Raw genomic sequence first — 17,903 nt, 5'->3', positions numbered from 1 at the left:
TGAGAATGCATTAATATGTTCACTATGAGGTCATGGGATTTTGGACAGTGATTTAATGTCTCTGTCCCCTGAAAATGTGGTATTTTCCAAGATTATTAAACTTTGCCTCGTGTGTTCAGGGAGGCAGTTGTCCTTCTCCTGCCTCTTCTTATTAATTTCAAAGTTCCTTTGTCTTGCAAATAAAATTATCACCAGCCTTTCCCACATACAGTAGCTTTCTCCCCAGGAAGGCATGGTCAGTTACATGTAGAAAGATCTAGTTTAATTGTTAGACAATATGCAAATCTCTCTTTCAGAGTCTTAAAAATCCCCAGCTGCTCAATAACATGAGTAGATAGCAGATATGATTTTTCCATAGATAGTATCCCATCTGCAGTAAAGACCCTTCCCTAACTGCAGGAGTGTACCTGACAGAACTGGGGGAGAGGTTTGTGGACCACCATTTTATCGCTGTTTACCACTAATCGTTCCCACTATCCTTTGCCATGTTTATAGGAAGGACAGAAGTCCCTTGTATCTGTAAACTCAAGACGAGAGAGGAGATTACACCTAACCTAGTGTTTCCTGAAGGATAGCACCCACCGCTATACCTAGGCAGTTATGATAACAGTAATCCTTGCACTCTTACCTGTATCTAGCTATTTCATATATCTTTAAACAAGGAACATCTGCTTCCTCCATTGTTTCATGGAGGTGTGGTGAATAGCTGGAATGGATTTTTTTCAGTTGAGGAGTGTCATTTTGTAGTAGAATTTGGATGACTGAATACAATTTGACAAATTAAGACCATTATTACACTTCACGTTGAGGAATAAGCCTCTTTGCTTGCCATCTTCAGAGTTGTTGCCTAGCTTGCTAGGCATGGCATGCTGGGGCGTGGGCTTTGGCCAGCTTCCCACTTGCAGAAACGTGGAAGAAATTCTACAGCCTGCATAGCTTCCTTAGAGATGAACCGTAGTTCTGAATGCAAATCTTGAGGCTGTAGCTCTCTGCACCGGCTATTCATTATTAAAGCTGGAATCGTTCTGAAGTCTTTCAGGAGTAGATCCATTTTAATACATGTTTTCCCATTTTTAAAGCTTTAATGTTTTCCAACAGTTGAGTGCCCCGTCAACTTAGGTGCACAAGTACCACTGAATGTCATTGTGCTCCTAAATCCCCGAGGTGGTTTTGAAAGTCCCACATTCCTGTAGTAAAGGGATTTAGCACTTACTGATGTGCCACTACATGTTTTTCATACATTCTGCTTCAGTCAGCATTTTTAAGCTATAAAAAGCATTTCCTCTGATTGAGTGATTGACTCTCCTTTATTTTACCAGTTTATAGCAGAGACTATTGTAAAATATACAAAGACTTGGGGAGTAATAAAACTGCAACACAGAAAAGTGATATTACCAGCTTTCCTCCCCCAGCAGTAGTTTGTTGTAGGTTGTAGGTATTGTTAATGGTGCCTCTTCCTATTTTTGATCTTTAACAACAGTTAGGAGGAAGCATTAATTTGGCGGCTCTTTGCTGGTAAACCTATGCTGAATAAAATTAACCGTTAAATATCGAGATAAGAGTAATGCCCCAAATTGGTAACAGTCACTGCAAAATATTTCCTCATAAACCACACAGACATTAATTTCAGCACTAGTGATAAAAAGTATTTATGTTCAATTTTTGACTGAGTTGAATGTAGTAAGAGAAGGGAGGACATAATTACACAAATATATTACTTTTGTGAGCAGCATTAATGTCATGGTGAGCTCAGTTTTATTGCTCAGTAAGGAGCCAATCCCCCATAACATGTCTGTGCCCAGAGATGGATTAGGGGTTTGTGGGGCCCTGGGCCAGAGCAAGTGGGGGCTCCTCCCCACCCCTTCCGCCCGCAGACCTCCTCCAGCGCTTATGCTGGGGAAATGGAGTCAGGCACGGGCTTGCCCTGCTCTGTCTCCCCCCACCCACCCACCCACTAGCCCAGCACTCCTGCCAGGGAGCGGGGTCAGGGTGCAGGGGCTTCCCCACTCCCTGGCAGGAATGCCAGATTATAACTCCCTGGCAGGAATGCCAGGTGGGTGGAGCAGGGCAGGCCCCCTTGCCCTGGCCTCACTCCCCAGCAGGAGCACCGGGCGGGCGAAGTGTGGGGGCGTTCATTTTTCTGGAGGGCCCGTAATTGGCTGTGGCTCAGGGCATAGGCCCCGTTGGCCCAGTGGCTAATCCGTCACTGCCTGTGCCCTTGTAAACTATACACGGCCCAGAAGACTGCTCCATCAGAGGTTTGCCACAAATGTTCCAACCCTGCCACCTACTCTGCAAAGCAGCTGGTAAGGGGTGAACTGCAGAATTGCTTAGGAAGTAGAGAGCTCTTGCAAATGACCTCTTCCTTTCTGTTTCAGTGATGGTTTTCTGGGCTGTCTCAAAGCTACCCAAGGCATAAAGGAGTAATTCCTACTCTGGGGTTTAAAATCCAGCCCAAAGGCCACACAGGGAAATTACTGTTTGTTTCAAAACTTATAAAAACTAACTGGAGCTGCTGCTCTATCCTCCAAAATGCCATGGGCAAGTCACTTTATATCTCTGTGCCCAAGTTTCCCCATCTATAAAGTGAGGATCAGACCTTCCCTCCTTTCTCAGATGTAGATCTCAAAGAGCTTTATAAGTGCTACATAAGTTCTACATATTGTTATAATGTCACCTCTAAAATGCTAATTCCAATCCAGATCACTTTTATGACTGAAAGCTGTTTACTAGCTTCCAGCTATCGGGTGATACCTATGCAATAAGATTGATAGTCCTTTGTCCACATCACAAACAGCCACCCCCACAATTGCTTTTCTTGGTTGATGAGGAAAGAAAAAGTCAGTGACTCTTTCTTTTGCTGACTTCATAACTAATTCTGAAAATCTCCCAAACTTCTAACGCAGGTAATGTGATTATAACTACCTAGTAATACTGCTATACACAAGAGAAACTTTTTCTCCTCTCTGCTTTTTGTATTTAACCTGTTGCTGGAACACGTTGCTCACCATAATAGAGGCTCAAACTATATGTATACTCCTATGACGAGGTGATCCACTCACCACTGCTAGGATTACACTACCTCCTGGGAGTTGTGGAGACAAGCTTGCAAGGTCGACACCCCTTCCCACAGTTGCACACCGTCTCTCCACCTCTGGGTGTGCAGCACCTCTCTTGCATCACGAGTTGCTGCTGCCTCTTCATGACTTAGCCGTCTGGCCAAGTCATTCTACATGTATTCTCCTCCCAGGGTACAAAAATCTTCCTTCAGCAGTCCTAGGCAGTCTTTCCATTCACTGCCTTGTAGTGCCACTCCCTCAGTGGCTGGCATGGGAACCCGGGCTTGCCATTTATTCTGGGTTTCGGTTCAGGGACCCTCTAACCAGCAGTCAAAGTTTGTTCCTTTCTAGACCTTACTGCCTTTCCCCGAGCCCTGTCCTACCTTCCTCCCCTCATTGGGTTTGCCAGTCCAAGTGCACCTCCCTTCTCCCAGGGAGTGACTGCAGACTTTCCCAGCAGTCCCTTCTACTATCAGCTTCCTGCCTTGATAAATCCAGCCCATCTCATTCCTCTTCGTTCAGGGCATTGCATAGCCACCTGATTCCTCTCAGCTATGGCCTGTTTGATCAATTCTCCCTCCTCTTAGCCTACATTAACCTTTTCCAGGCAAGTGCAGGGTGAACACACTATCACAACCCCAAATTAAAAAAAACAACCAGAGTATCAAAAAAAAAAAAGTCACCATGGCAAAACAGAGTAAAAGAGGTGGTTAAAGACAAGAAGAGATCCTTTAAAAATTGGAAGTCAAATCTTACTGAGGAAAATATTTAATTGGGGATTGGTCCTGCTTTGAGCAGGGGGTTGGACTAGATGACCTCCTGAGGTCCCTTCCAACCCTGATATTCTATGATTCTATGAAATAGAAAGGAGCATAAACTCTGGCAAGTCAAGTGTAAAAATATAACTAGGCAAGCCAAAAACAAAGTTTTGAAGAGTAACTAGCAAAAGTCTAAAATTTTTGTTGTTCGTTTGTAAGTACAACAGAAGCAGGAAGTCTGCCAAACAATCAGTGGGGCCACTGGACAATCGAGCATTCAAGGAAGACAAAGCCATTGCAGAGAAGCTAAATGAAGTCGTTGCATCAGTCTATGCTGCAGAGGATGTAAGGGAGATTCCCACATTTGAACCATTCTTTTTAGGTGACAAATCTGAGGAACTGTCTCAGAATGAGGTGTCAGTAGAGGAGGTTTTGGAACAAATTGATAAATTTAAACAGTTATAAGTCATCAGGAGCAGATGGTATTCACCCAAGAGTTCTGAAGGAACTCAAATGTGAAATTGCAGAACTACTAACTATGTGTAAGACACAGATTTTTGTCACAGATATTTTTAGAAAAAGTCACGGACAGGTCATAAACAATAAAGAAAAATTCACATAAGCCCGTGACCTGTCTGTGACTTTTACTAAAAATATGCATGACAAAATGTCCAGTATTGGGGGTAGCCGTGTTTGTCTGTATCCACAAAAACAGCAGGGAGTCCAGTGGCACCTTAAAGACTAACAGATTTATTTGAGCATAAGCTTTCGTGGGTAAAAAACCCACTTCTTCAGATGCATGGAGTGAAAATTACAGATGCAGGCATTATATACTGACTGACACATGAAGAGAAGGGAGTTACCTCACAAGTCAAAATGGGTAGCTCTGGGCCCACACCACCTGTTGGGGCTCAGAGCTCCAGGGTCCCCTGTGGCTCGGAGCTGCAGGCCCACAACGGCTGGGAGCCAAGCGGGAGGGACGGGACACGACACCCCCACAGCTCCCAGTCACCACAGGCTGAAGTCACGGAGGTCTCGAAGTCATGGATTCCATGACTTCCGCACCCTCCACGACTAAATCATAGCCTTAACTATGTACATTACCTATCACTTAAATTAGCTTGTGTTCCAGATGACTGGCAGATAGCTAATGTGGTGCTGATTTTTTTTTTAAGTCGCCAGAGGCAATCCTGGCAATTACAGGCCAGTGAGCCTAACTTCAGTACCAGGAAAATTGGTTGAAACTATAATAAAGGACAGAATTATCACACACATGGAGTAACATGATATGTTGGCGAAAAGTCAGTATGGCTTTCGTAAAGTGAAACCATGCCTCATCCATCTGTTAGAATTCTTTGAGGAGGTTAACAACAGTGGACAAGGGTGATCCAGTGGATAGTGTATTTGGACTTTCAGAAAGCCTCACCAAAGGCTCTTAAGCAAAGTAAGCAGTCATGCCAGAAGAAGGAAGGTCCTCTCATGGATCAGTAACTGGTTAAAAGACAGGAAACAAAGTGTAGGAATAAATGGTTGGTTTTCACAGTGGAGAGAGGTAAATAGCAGGGTTCCCCAAGAATCTGTACTGGGACCTGTGCTGTTCAATATACTCAGGAATTATCTGGAAAAGGGGATCAACAGTGAGATAGCAAAGTTTGCAGATTATATAAAATTTACTCAAAATAGTTAAGTCCAAAGCAGACTGTGAAGATTTACAAGGGGATATCACAAAACTGGGTCACTGAGCAAAGAAAATGGCAGATGACATTCAATGTTAATAAATGCAAAGTAATGCATTTTTACTCCCAACACTAGCAGAAATTAATGCAAACAGAGCTGATGCAGAGGAGGAAGCTGCAACCCGCATACCTGCCTAAATCTTTCAAAATGAGTGATAGTAGTGGATGGCCTAAAATGATGCGCCTAAATTAGCTATTACCACTCAGAAAGAGATCTTGGAGTCATTGTGGCTAGTCCTCTGAAAACATCTTCAGGGATAGGTAGTAAGGCAGAAAATATCATAATGCCACACTATAAATCCATGGTCCACCCACACATTGAATACTGCATGCAGTTCTGATCGCCTCATCTCAAAAAAGACAATTAGAATTGTCAAAAGTACAGAGAAGGGCAACAGAAATGAGTAGGGGAATGGAACCGCTTCCGTATGAAGAGAGATTAAAAAGACTGGGACTGTTCAGCTTGGAAAAGAGACTCCTGAGGGGGGATATGATCGAGGTCTATAAAATCATGACTGGTTTGGAGACAGTGACTAAGGAAGTGTTATTTACTCCTTCACATAACACAAGGACCAAGGGCCACCTAATGAAATTAATAGGCAGCAGGTTTAAAACAAACGTAAGGAGTACTTCAACGCACAGTCAACCTGTGGATCTCGTTTGCAGGGGATGTTGTGAAGGCCAAAAGTATAAGTGGGTTCAGAAAAGAATTAGATAATTTCATGGAGCATAAGTCCATGAATCGCTATTAACCAAGATGGTCAGGGACGCAACCTCATGCACTGGGTGTCTCTACACCTCTGATAGCTGGAAGCTGGGACTGGATGACAGGGGATGGATCATGGGATAAACTTCCCTGTTCTTTTAACTCCCTCTGAAGCATCTGGCTTTGGCCACTGTCAGAAGACAAGATACTGGGCTAGATAGCCAATTGGTCTGACCCAGTATGGCCGTTCTTCAGAATCTAGAGTACCATGGATATAATTGGAGACAGTGCGCATTTATTAGAAGCGTTTCAGAGAGGAATGAAACAATGATGAGTTTATACTTGTTGTCAGTACTGATGTTGCCACCAAACTGTGACTGACTCCCCCTGTTACAGAGTGAGGGCAGTGACTGTGAATGTGCACCCAACGTAAAGAATTTTCCAGAGAACCAGACACTGATCAAGCGCATGATGATAAAATGTGCAGATGTAGCAAATCCTTGTCGCCCTTTAGAACTGTGTATTGAATGGGCTGGGAGGATTTCAGAGGAATATTTTGCACAGGTATGTTTTATTATTATTATTTATTATTATTATTTGAATACATCTTATTAGCTCACACACAAGTGCACACATACCATCCACTCTGTGCTAGTCACTTTAGAGTCCATCTAATATTCCTATAGATTCAAAATAGAAATGGTTTTAATCTACTTTTCTCCCACTACTAGGATCTCTCTGTTTCATATGAGAAAAACATGCCCACATCTAAACCTTCAACTATTCATGACTAAGGCTCTGGGTTTGTCACAGAAGTCACGGATTCTGTGACTTCTGCAGCAGCCCATGTGGCTGGCCCAGGAGTCGCACTGGCTGATGCTGGGGCAATCTTGGGCCTCCCCGACTCCCAGCAGCAGGAAATTTTGGGGGACGTAGCTTGGGGTTGGGGCTGCTGCTCACCTAGTGGGGGCTCCTCTCCCTCTGCTCCCCTCGCTCCACATGCAGCATCTGCCAGTAGCCAGGCACCATCCCCGCAGCTTCCATTGGCCATAGTTCCCAGTCAATAGGAGCTGCAGAACCAGGGCTTGGGGCAGCCACTTCCCAGGAGCTGGGTAAGGAGCCTGCCCCAGCCCCACCAGCCCCCTCCCAGCACCCGCACCCTCACCCCTGAGCCTCCTTCCCCAGCACCCACAGTGCCCTCCCCCAGGGCTGCACCCCCATCCCCAGCACCTGTGGTGCCCCCCTGAGTCCCCGTCCCCCCCAATTTTAGTCAGGGATATTTTTAGTAAAAGTTGTGGACAGGTCACGGGCTGTGAATTTTTGTTTACTGCCCATGACCTGTCCATGGCTTTCACTAAAAATACCCGTGACTAAAACGTAGCCTTATTCATGACCTGCTGCCTACAGGGCCAGACTGAGTTTAGTATTAGGTTTGCAACGTGAAACTATTTGGAGAGCACTTTCATGCTTCAATTGTTCTACTTTCTGTTACCTTCTCAGTCTGCCCAACAGCCCAAGAGATAATTACTCATCATGTTACAATCACCATTCCAGTTTCCAGTCAGACCACTCTCCCAGATGAAGGTAGTAAAGAATTCTGTGTCTGCAGGGACACCTTGGTGTTCAGTGGAGGATACGTTTCCCTCTGTCATACTTGAACTAATATCTCCGTATGGGGTTATGCAGCACTCTGCTATTGGAGGTGTTACTTTTCAGATATGCTGTAAGACCAACCACATGTGATCACTAAAGTTGCCATGGTAACCTTCATAAGACTAGGGACGTGAGCCCCACTTTCCTTCCTCACTTTTAGTGCCGTTATGCCTCCTCCAGACATTTCCTGCAGTTTCCTGAAAATGAAATAGTCTTCAGTTCCTGCTCCAAAGCACTGTGGACTATTGAAAAGCTCTTGGGTGCCACGCTGCTAGTGGCAATGTTTCAGCGGTGAGAGAAGTGATCTCTCATCCCAATCTCAGTGTTGGCTTGAGCGTAAAGCACTTAAATGACCGCCGTAGCAATGCAAAATATTATCTACCCTGTGTGATTTCCCAAACAGTGTGCTCGAGGAAACTAAGAGCTGCACGGGAGACAGATGGCTGATACATTTCAGCTGTCAAAATCCAAATGGGAGATATGGCACGGTTATTAATGGAAACCATAGTGACAGTTCTCAGAACGTTTTGGAGTTCAGCTTTATTCCACTGAGTTGAGCCTCTGGATACTTTCTAACCCTAACTCTTAACATGGACTTGATTAAACATTGATTAAAATATTATAAAAATGTACTGCGAAATAAAGATGTTGTTACAATTTAATTAGTACTTACTGTCATTATGAGGCAGCAGCTGACTCTAGCTCTAGGCACTTGTCTGATTTGTCTTAATATTATAAATCTTTATAATTATAAAAATAAGTATAATTACAGTTAAGGAAAAGGGCAAAAGATAAGAGGGAAAAGATTTCCCTATTCGTATCTCTTCTGTGCACCGTGGACAGAGCTCTGTAGTGGGTCTCTAGCTAGGACTATGGAATAGGGCATGGTGGACACGTCAATGCAGCAATGACAGCGGGTCCACACAGTGAAAGTGTCAGGGTTAGTAATGTTGTTATAAGTAGATTTTTTTTGTTTGGTTTTTTTTTCCCCTCCAAAAAAAATAAACATGATCCTTGAACTAGGAGTTGTTAATCCATCTTAACCAAGGACACAGTAATCCCCCCAAGGAATTAATCACATTAAACTACTAGTTTGCAATTTTTGTGTTCTGGTGATTGGCTAAAGAACCACTTATTGTTTTGGTCTACTTACAAATTCACCTAATCCTCAGCTTGTCGTCACCCTAGGAGGGCAAAGGCAAAGCTTTAAAGGCTAATATTAGCTTTGTTTTCTACAGACAGATGAAGAGAAAAGACAGGGTCTACCAGTTGTAATGCCAGTATTTGATCGAAAGACCTGTAGCATCCCCAAGTCTCAGATATCCTTCATCGATTATTTTATAACAGACATGTTTGATGCCTGGGATGGTAAGAAGTTTACATTTTCTTCTTTCTCTGTTGAAGAGCAAATCCCTGTTACAAACTCGATGATATTCTCTCATGAATTGTCTCAAGCCCTGTTCTACTGTTTTCCATTTCAATAACTGTGTCAATACTGAATATGCAGGAGGATCTAAACATTAGTTGTGTAAATTGCATGATTTATACTGAAATTGAACATTATTGTAGATCATTTCAGAGAATCAAGTACTTTTAAAAATAAAACATTTTATTCACCTTGTTTAATGATTTAAGATGAAAATTGTTATTTTTTACCAACTTTCTCCTTTAGCAGAATATTTCTTCTGAGCAAATGAAAATTAAGATATATCTTCCTGTTAGTGTACCAGAATTATTGATAAATCAGCCCACTCATAAAAATAGGATTTGCTTACCGGTGCTGCTGTTGTGAAAACAGCGCAGAATCTTGCCCCTAATAACACTACTTAATAGTAGTGCAACATGTAAAAGGATGGCAAGGTTACACCCAGATCACCTGCCAGATTATAATAGTGTAAACGTTAGGCCAAGTGAGGCTGGTGCTATCCTTCTGAACACTATGCCGTACAAAGCTGTGATATGTTACTGTTCCTTCTGTCCACTGCAGCATTTGCACATCTACCTGATTTAATGCAACACTTGGCTGTTAACTACAAACACTGGAAAACATTAGATGAGTTAAAATGCAAGAGTCTCAGGCTTTCAGCAGAAAACAACAACTGAAGCAAAGAGAAGAAAACAGGACCTCTTGATCTACCAGTCACACTGTGAATCATTTACTAAATTAGATACAAGAGGCATTGTGTCTCCTTTCATATGAACTTAAAAACTCTGCAGCAAGGAGAAAATATTTTACTCCTCACTTTTAAAATGCTCTAAATTCAACAAAATTGTTTTTCATCAAGGTATGTAACTGGAGATGAATAAATGGTCTTTGGAACTATCCTTTCATGGCAGAACAGGTATTTCTAAAGCTAATTTGTAATGTTTGTTTTAGTGCGTTTGTCAAATCTTGTAACTGGTGCAATTTTATTTAGTGACTTAAATATACTATTTACAAATGGTTCTCCAACAAAAGTGTAATCTATTCACCTGTGAAATGCAAATAAGTTAATCAAACACAAAATAGAGTAAAAACCACCATAATTTGGCATAAATTTGCCCCCATTATGTAAGTTTTCCTCACAAGGAAAACCTTTTAAGAACTTTATTTCTAAAGAGAAGCTCTAGAGTAGAACAAGTGAGGCTTCATCAATAGTTGCAAAACCTACTGCTTTCAGAGGAACACTGCCTAGACTGCCTACAACTTAAACCATTTGTTATTAATCAAAGATTGAATATAATTTTACCTCTGTCACATTGCACAGATCAATCTGTTTCTCTCCTTTCCCATATAAACTCTTGATTGTTATAATTAAATCAGTCTAATTTAATTACATTTGTTATAGAGAGGGGATTTATCATGGTTCATATAATTGGTGCGATTCACTCTTTTCTCTGCCATCATACAGAGGTTACCAGGAGACATTTTGTCATATTTTACATGTAAGCCAATACAGCGTGGGATTGATCAACAAACTTTTTTTAATAAAATGTTGTTTGTACACATGGTCACTAAGATTTTATTAAATCTAAATTTTATGGACACAAGGCCATATGTTGTGGGGTGTGTGTGTGTGTGTATGTGTGTATACACACACACACACACACACACACACATTATATATATGAGTATGGACCTGTAGCTTTTTAAGAGTTTTCAGGCTATAAATTATAACAGCATTATAACTTATGCTTTTTTCCCCTCTAATCCCTCTAATAGAATATGCTGTTTTATTAGATGATGTAAAAAGTATTTCAAAAGCTGTAAATAAGTTAGAAACTGAACATAGTATTTTCATTAGTTTTAAAATATGAAATTTATGGTAACGCTTCCAAAGCACAAATGCATATTTTTATACACCTCATTTTAATCATGACTTTGTGCAAACCCTGAGTTCAGATTTTAGACTTTGTTTAATACTAGCAAAACAGCTAACAGCAATTACTGATTTTTAACACTGTGCACTCCAAGCTGCAGTCAAGAGTTGCGAGCTGTGACTTCGTAGAAAGAGGTAACGCATTGCTCAGAGAAAATAAAGGACTTGGGACAAGCTCTATACCTCTGTTTTGTGCTGTATCAAGTAGTAAACCAGGTAAAAAGAAAACATATACTGCTGTGGAGGAAAAATGACAATGATTGTAGTTTACTGCAGGAAGCTTACATAATGTGCCAACATTTTTTCTATGTTTTGTACCAAGTTATGTAAACAAATGGAAACCGTACAATTTCCGTGCAGAGAAATGTATATAAGCTATATTTTTGTTAAAATTGTAATCGAACCTTATTTTTGTCATAGCTGAGGCAGTTTGCTGTGTATTATAATGCTGCATTGTGTATATTTGACGAATGGTGTTTTTGGTGAACTGTCTATATTCATTGTTCCCATAATGTACCACTACACGAAGTTTCAGCTCTGATTATATTTCTTTCCAATGGATTTTTATTCAAATAAGTTGACTTCTATGTTTTATACTGTAAAATGTTTGTTCTTCTCATTCTTTCATTTACGAGCAAGTGTTCTGGTTATATCTTGAACCAATTATATGCTGACAGACTTGACTCTCGTTGCAGTTTCTGTTGGAAAGATCTCCTAGGAAACTTCAGAGTGTTGTCACTTGAACTCAGTTTGTTAAATACAATATCAGTTTTCTGACTATAAATGCTGTGTATAAAGATTTACTTCAGCTTCCTATTGTCAAATTTTATACCAACTTCAAACTCTTTCAGTACTGCAGGAGATGTTAACTGTTGAAGAAATAAAGCTCATCCACAGTTCTGTTCATCTGAAGCTTTAATCTGCAGTCAATATTAGTTGTAAAACGCTACACTCTTTCCCCAACACATGAAGAAACAAAATTGGGGTTAAGCAAGGTAACTAGTAGTGGAATGATGACCTTGTGCAATAAAAGCCTTAGGCCATGTCTACACTACCACTTATGTCAGCACAACTTGTCACTCATCCTTGTTGGTTTTTTGATTTCTTCTGTCAGAACTTCCTCCTGCTGGTTTTACCCTAGGAATGAGTGGTCTGGCCCTTATGTTTTAATTGCACTCACTGCAGCCTCAACTCAGCTAAATCCAGAATTACAAACTTTAAACCTCTCTGTCGGCTATCAAGCTCTGAAAATAGCTGCCACTGATTCAAAAGGAAGAGATGACATAGGAAAAGCTATGGCTCTGTTACTTCTGAAAGATGCACCACCACCATGCCCTAAAAACCCGTTTTTTAAAGCTGCTGGGTTTTCCTCTGTGCTTACTTCTATTCAAGGGCAGTCTCAAGGTAAGTGGATTTAAAACCAACTAAAAAAACTCTCCTAGATTTCTCTCTATGGCTGAACAAGCCATTTCCAGTCTCAGTTGAATATGGAGGTTCTCACATTCTAAAGAGCCTAGAGGGCTTGCCTGTGTTTTTATTCAAGTCAAATGAACTGAGATGAAGAAATGATGAAAAGACTAATCTAATTTGTAACTATACTTCATTTTAAACACACTAATGTTACATAAGACATCTCAGATGCCTCAGTCCCCACTAAGGTCACAACTACTGTGAGCTACCAGCATCCTTGTACTACTCAATTGGCAAAACAGGTACTGGGCATTTCTTCTCGTCCCCTACTTTCATGCACATTATAAAAACTTAAAATACTAAAAATCATCCTACCTAATGGCATTCATGTTTATCATTTTCTGCAGACATTTAAACTCAGACCACCAGTAAGAAAAGCGATCTACTTCTGCCTTTAAATAAGAGGTTATATAAATGAAACTTCTAATTATTCTTCCTTAGCCCCCCCTGTGAGGTTGGCTCTGTTAGAAAGAAGTGAAATTCCCAATGACAAACTACTTCAGTTATGATTAAACCAAGATTTTTAGCCTCATGCTGATCTCCATCCATGTTTCTTTAAAAGAAAATTATGGATTCTAACAATCAATCATAATTAATACAATTACTTTCAGTGGCTTAACAAACATGGCACTTCTGCTGAAGCAGCAGGCCACTGTTTCAAACATGCAACATTCTCTTTTGGCTGTGTAGAGTAATAACTAAGAATTCAAAGAAAGGGAAAAGACACCACCTTTATTGTAAGGCATAATGATACACAACGTTATTTTCAATATTTCAATTTTTCAAATAGCTCAATTTCCTTTACACACATACCTAACATATACACAGCTCATGCACATCCACCTCTTATTCAGCCAAGTTAGAAACTAAGCTGCAAAGCATCATTTTGCTCTAATTTTTGAAACAATGTTAAACTGCGCAGTCTAGACTCTCTTTCTCCATCTTTCCACAAAATAATAAGGTGGTCAGCAGAGCATGTCACCAGTCCAAGTTCACTAAAGTACAGGAACATCTGCAATGAAAACCATTAACATGATCATGCTGCATATTTAGATTTAGGCAAGTTGCTTATTTTCAGCTTTGTGTGAGACAGTTCATTGAGGATCTATTTAAATGCAGAATAAAGTTTTCCACATATGTGAAATTTCATACAAAATCTTCCATATTATGTGTAAACTATTTGATACTAAAATGTGAGGCAGAGATAGCAGAAAAAACAATCTGTGTCACAATAATAATCTCTGGTTCTTATATAGCATTTTTCATCAGTAAATTTCAAAGCATTTTAGCAAAGGTCACCCCCATTTTACAGATGGGAAAACTGAGGCCCAGAAATGAAGTGACTTGCCCAAGACCACCGACCAGGCCATTGGCAGAACCAGGAAAAGAACCTAGGTCTCCGGACATCCAGTCCAGTGCTCTAACCACTGGGCAACACTGTCTTCCCCCATCACATCAGGGCCTGACACCACCAGAGGTCATACAATAAGTGAGGAGATGGCAACTTCTTCAGGCAGCAAAGTGTGTCTAGCCAAGGCAAACACAGACTGACACAGGAAAGTGGCCCAGCCAGAAATGCTAAAGAATAGCAGAAAGGGAGTTAACAAGATAGTTAGGGCTGACAAATGGTGCTGCTGGAAAGTACACAGTAAAGAAAGGGAAGCCCCTCAAGACTTCTCTTCATGGACTATCAACAATCTGCCAACAGTCAAGAAGCAACAAACAGTAAAAGGAACCAGGAATGGCAAAGCAGCAGATGTCAAACTGTCAAAATATGAAAACAATTCAGTGCAGCAGTCAGAGGAACATGTCATGAGCACAATTATCTCACAGCTGTAATATCCTGATTCCTCAACTGATTAGGAAGATTCTGTCCTGCGGAAGCATTCAGCCAAAGGAGTCTGTCACAGCCTGCCTCCTCCAGGAACAGCCATAGCAAAGTTACCAGCAATGGGGACTCTCCCAGGTAGAAATACTTCAAACCCACAGCTTTGGATATCATGTTCCACTGGCAACTTTCATCATGCAGGCTAGTTTTCTATCTTAAACAGCTCCAGTCAGCTTGGAGTTAAAAATTACAATTTTCCCCATGCAAAATGCAGCAGCAAACAGACCCAGCAATCTGGATAAAGTCTATTGAAGAACAAACAGTTGCATGGTGGCACGGGGTATTTCAGTGATTGATTCACATGTGCTCTCCGCAGGAAACGGCTGTGGCTTGCTGTGAATTGGATGTGGCTGAGTTTTTAAGCAAATATCAATTTTTGCATAAAAATCAAATACAATCACGGGAAAATACTGTTTAGAGCATAGGATACATTTTATCCTTGGCTTTGTTTTGTTACAAAGATCCAAGTGGGACAGCAGCTCCCGGATTTGCATGTTGTGCCAGGAAAAACCTCACTTCCAGAATCAAAGGGTTAATAATATATTAATTGCAGTTAAGTGTGGTTACACTAGACCTTCTCAACTATGGCATAATAGTGACTCAAAAAAGAACTGTCTTCTACACGACTGCCCCTTCCTTATTCTCTACCTTCTTTCCTGTTTGTAAAGATAGCGGGGTACATAAGAACGGCTATGCTGGGTCAGACCAAAGGTCCATCTAGCCCAGTAGCCTGTCTTCCAACAGTGGTCAATGCCAGGTGCCCCAGAGGAAATGAACAGAGCAGCTTATCATCAAGTGATCCATCCCCTGTTGCCCATTGCCAGACTCTCTCTCTCTCTCTCCTGGTTATAGAAAAGTCCATCCCATCAACTAGCAGGAAATGCCCCACTCCTAGTGCTGACAATTATATATTTTAATTGTTTTATATGAAATCAGTGTTGGTGATATATGTAGGATGGAATAGGCCCTTTAGCTAGGTGTTCTACCTCCCCAACTCCTTCTTCCCTAGATACATAATGTTTCTTTCTTATGCTGAAATTCTATAACAAGAAATAGATACCCTTGTTGGTGTTCCTCAGACTGGAAAACCATGAAGACACAGGGGGAGGTGCAGCTATGTAAAATTAAAATAAATCACTAACATTTTACTGGGCAGATAGCAGCATGGAGTGGTACCTTATTTAAAAAGGCAGATATAAAACATCACACTGTACACGAGGGACAGTTAACATTGCTTTCAATCAACAGCCAAAAAAACCCATTTCTGTAAATGTTTATGGTTGATGAATGAAGAAAGGATTTTCATAAATCTTATAGGACAGAAGGCTGCTTAACAAGTTTTATTTATTACAGCCCCCTGAGTTGGAGTTGGAGCCTGGAACCTGCATATCCAGGTTCCCAATGCCTGTTTCTGAGATCTTCTGAGGACTCAAGTAAAGGTTGCTTAAGAAACCTGATAATGCAGAAGGTGATATTTTCTATGGCTTCTATTTCTACAGCTCTCCTCATGGCGCTGTAATTGTTCTAATTCTTACCTAGATTTTGCACCAGTGGATTTGACTTGTCTCTCACATTGCACAATAAATCTATACATTATTTTGCCCCAGACATCTTTGTGATGGACTTGGGGTTTCTCTTTTTTGAGAAACTTGCTGTGAACCAGCAAGGCCAAAGTACAGGCCTCATGCAGCTCTGCAGCGTGACAATCAGATTCCCAGTCTCCTGAGCCATCTAGTCATAAATTACAGGTGTTTAAGAAGAAACATTACCAAAATTACGGCATTAAATAAGATTCACATTTTGTTTCTCTTACTAAATTCCACATACCTGCACGGCTGATGAATGCCCAATCAAATCGCCAATAAGCTCCAAGGAATATGATGTAGTGCTTTCTTGCATCTTTTTAGCAGTTTGGCTTGCTTGTTTATTGGCCCTTCCAAATCCCCACATGCTGAGAAACCCTGGGACACATATAAAGGAGAAAATCCTTCTTTCCATTTTGGCAAAGGCTTATATTAATATTTGACGAATTAAACACTATACTTACTTAGAGGACTATGGGATATTGTCACTTAACTCAAAAAAGACAACAGATGTGTAATAAAACATTTCTGCATCTGCATTAAGACTACACACTTCTTAAATCAGTGGGTAACAGATACTGTCCCCCTTAGTAGGCCTGTCACAGCAGACAAGTTACCTTACCCGCTTGGATTGTAACTGGGATGAGACAGTGAAGAAGGTTTAGCACAGAGAGAAGCTGCCCAAATGAACCCATGATACAAAGTTGTATAGTGCGGTATTATGAGGCTTACCTCTACTCTGTACTGCCTAAATTGACTGGTTGTCCTTAAATGGAATGGAAAGGGAGGAATGAGGCACGGATCTCTCTCCACAGTGACTTGCACAAACACATTCATGTTTGTCAATAGCTAATAAGCTCTAGTTTCTGTTCCTGCACTGGCCACCTATATATTCTCCTTCCTACAGAAAACTATCACCCAGAGGGACTTGAGGACAAAAAAGTTCTTGCCAACTGCTCCTCCAGGACTGCTCTCACCAGCTATTGCTGCTCCCAGATATCCAGAAGCAGCTGCAAATTTAACTTCCCTAGGTTATGAACTTAAGCCATAAGGGGCAGGTAACTCTGTAATTCACAACATGGATATAATCTCTAGCCCTGCCGCTGCTGTTTTCCCCACATCCTATATGCACTCTCTCTTATGCAGGTTGATTCTCTGTAGGCTAGTACTCATTTATGCCTTAGTCTCCAAAAGACACTGGGTAAATTGTGTAACTGTATTGACAGACTTGAAAAGATTAGGTGTCATCTATCAATAGACTGAAGTCAGTGCCAGATTTAGGGGAAGGCGACCAGGTGACCACTGGGGTGCCAGGCATGGGGGACACCAGGCTCACGGTGCTGGTTTTGTTGTTAGCGACAAAAGGGAAAATAGAATGTTTGAAGTCAAATGTTTCAGATCTTCCGTATGTGGATTCATTTTTCACTAATCTCCTAAAATGTTCTGGACCTTTGTAGAATCTCGTGGAGCCTTCCAGACTTTCTGAGAACTACATTTTCCTTGAATCTCCTAGAATGTTGTCAGCCATGCCCTCACGGGAAAATAAAGGACATAGTGTCACCAGTCCCGCAGTGAAATATAAGAACGAAGTGAAGTGAGAGCCCACGTGTGATATTGTGAACCTTGTTTTATTGTGTAATTGTGGGGGGAGGGTGCCAAAGATGCTCCTCGCATGGAGTGCCATATGGTCT

The 17,903-nt window shown here is 41.2% G+C and overlaps 2 protein-coding genes across 8 annotated transcripts in view; one reads left to right on the top strand and one right to left on the bottom strand.

The window, feature by feature from the left end:
* Window positions 1-12,177, top strand: part of PDE8B (phosphodiesterase 8B) — a 160,158-nt gene extending 147,981 nt beyond the window's left edge. For 4 of the 6 annotated variants that reach the window (XM_048849532.2, XM_075128518.1, XM_048849530.2 and 1 more), the window contains exons 20-23: window positions 4,037-4,162; window positions 6,656-6,823; window positions 9,151-9,280; window positions 9,900-12,177. In XM_048849532.2, the coding sequence (XP_048705489.2) occupies window positions 4,037-4,162; window positions 6,656-6,823; window positions 9,151-9,280; window positions 9,900-10,015 (540 nt within the window). In that variant the 3' untranslated portion in view covers window positions 10,016-12,177. The remainder of the gene's footprint in view (window positions 1-4,036; window positions 4,163-6,655; window positions 6,824-9,150; window positions 9,281-9,899) is intronic. The other 2 variants (XM_075128519.1, XM_048849531.2) reach the window with 1 other exon arrangement.
* A 1,269-nt stretch (window positions 12,178-13,446) lies between these two features.
* The window catches only part of WDR41 (WD repeat domain 41), a 40,567-nt gene continuing 36,110 nt past the window's right edge, over window positions 13,447-17,903 (bottom strand). For both annotated transcript variants that reach the window (XM_048849538.2, XM_048849539.2), the window contains 2 exons: window positions 16,457-16,590; window positions 13,447-13,753 (listed from right to left, as the gene is read on the bottom strand). In XM_048849538.2, the coding sequence (XP_048705495.1) occupies window positions 13,601-13,753; window positions 16,457-16,590 (287 nt within the window). In that variant the 3' untranslated portion in view covers window positions 13,447-13,600. The remainder of the gene's footprint in view (window positions 13,754-16,456; window positions 16,591-17,903) is intronic.

Source organism: Caretta caretta, chromosome 5 (assembly GCF_965140235.1).
Source record: "Caretta caretta isolate rCarCar2 chromosome 5, rCarCar1.hap1, whole genome shotgun sequence".
Classification (NCBI taxonomy): domain Eukaryota; kingdom Metazoa; phylum Chordata; order Testudines; family Cheloniidae; genus Caretta; species Caretta caretta.
The sequence above is the reverse complement of the archived record's forward strand: the minus strand, read 5'-3'. Positions and strand labels throughout refer to the sequence as shown.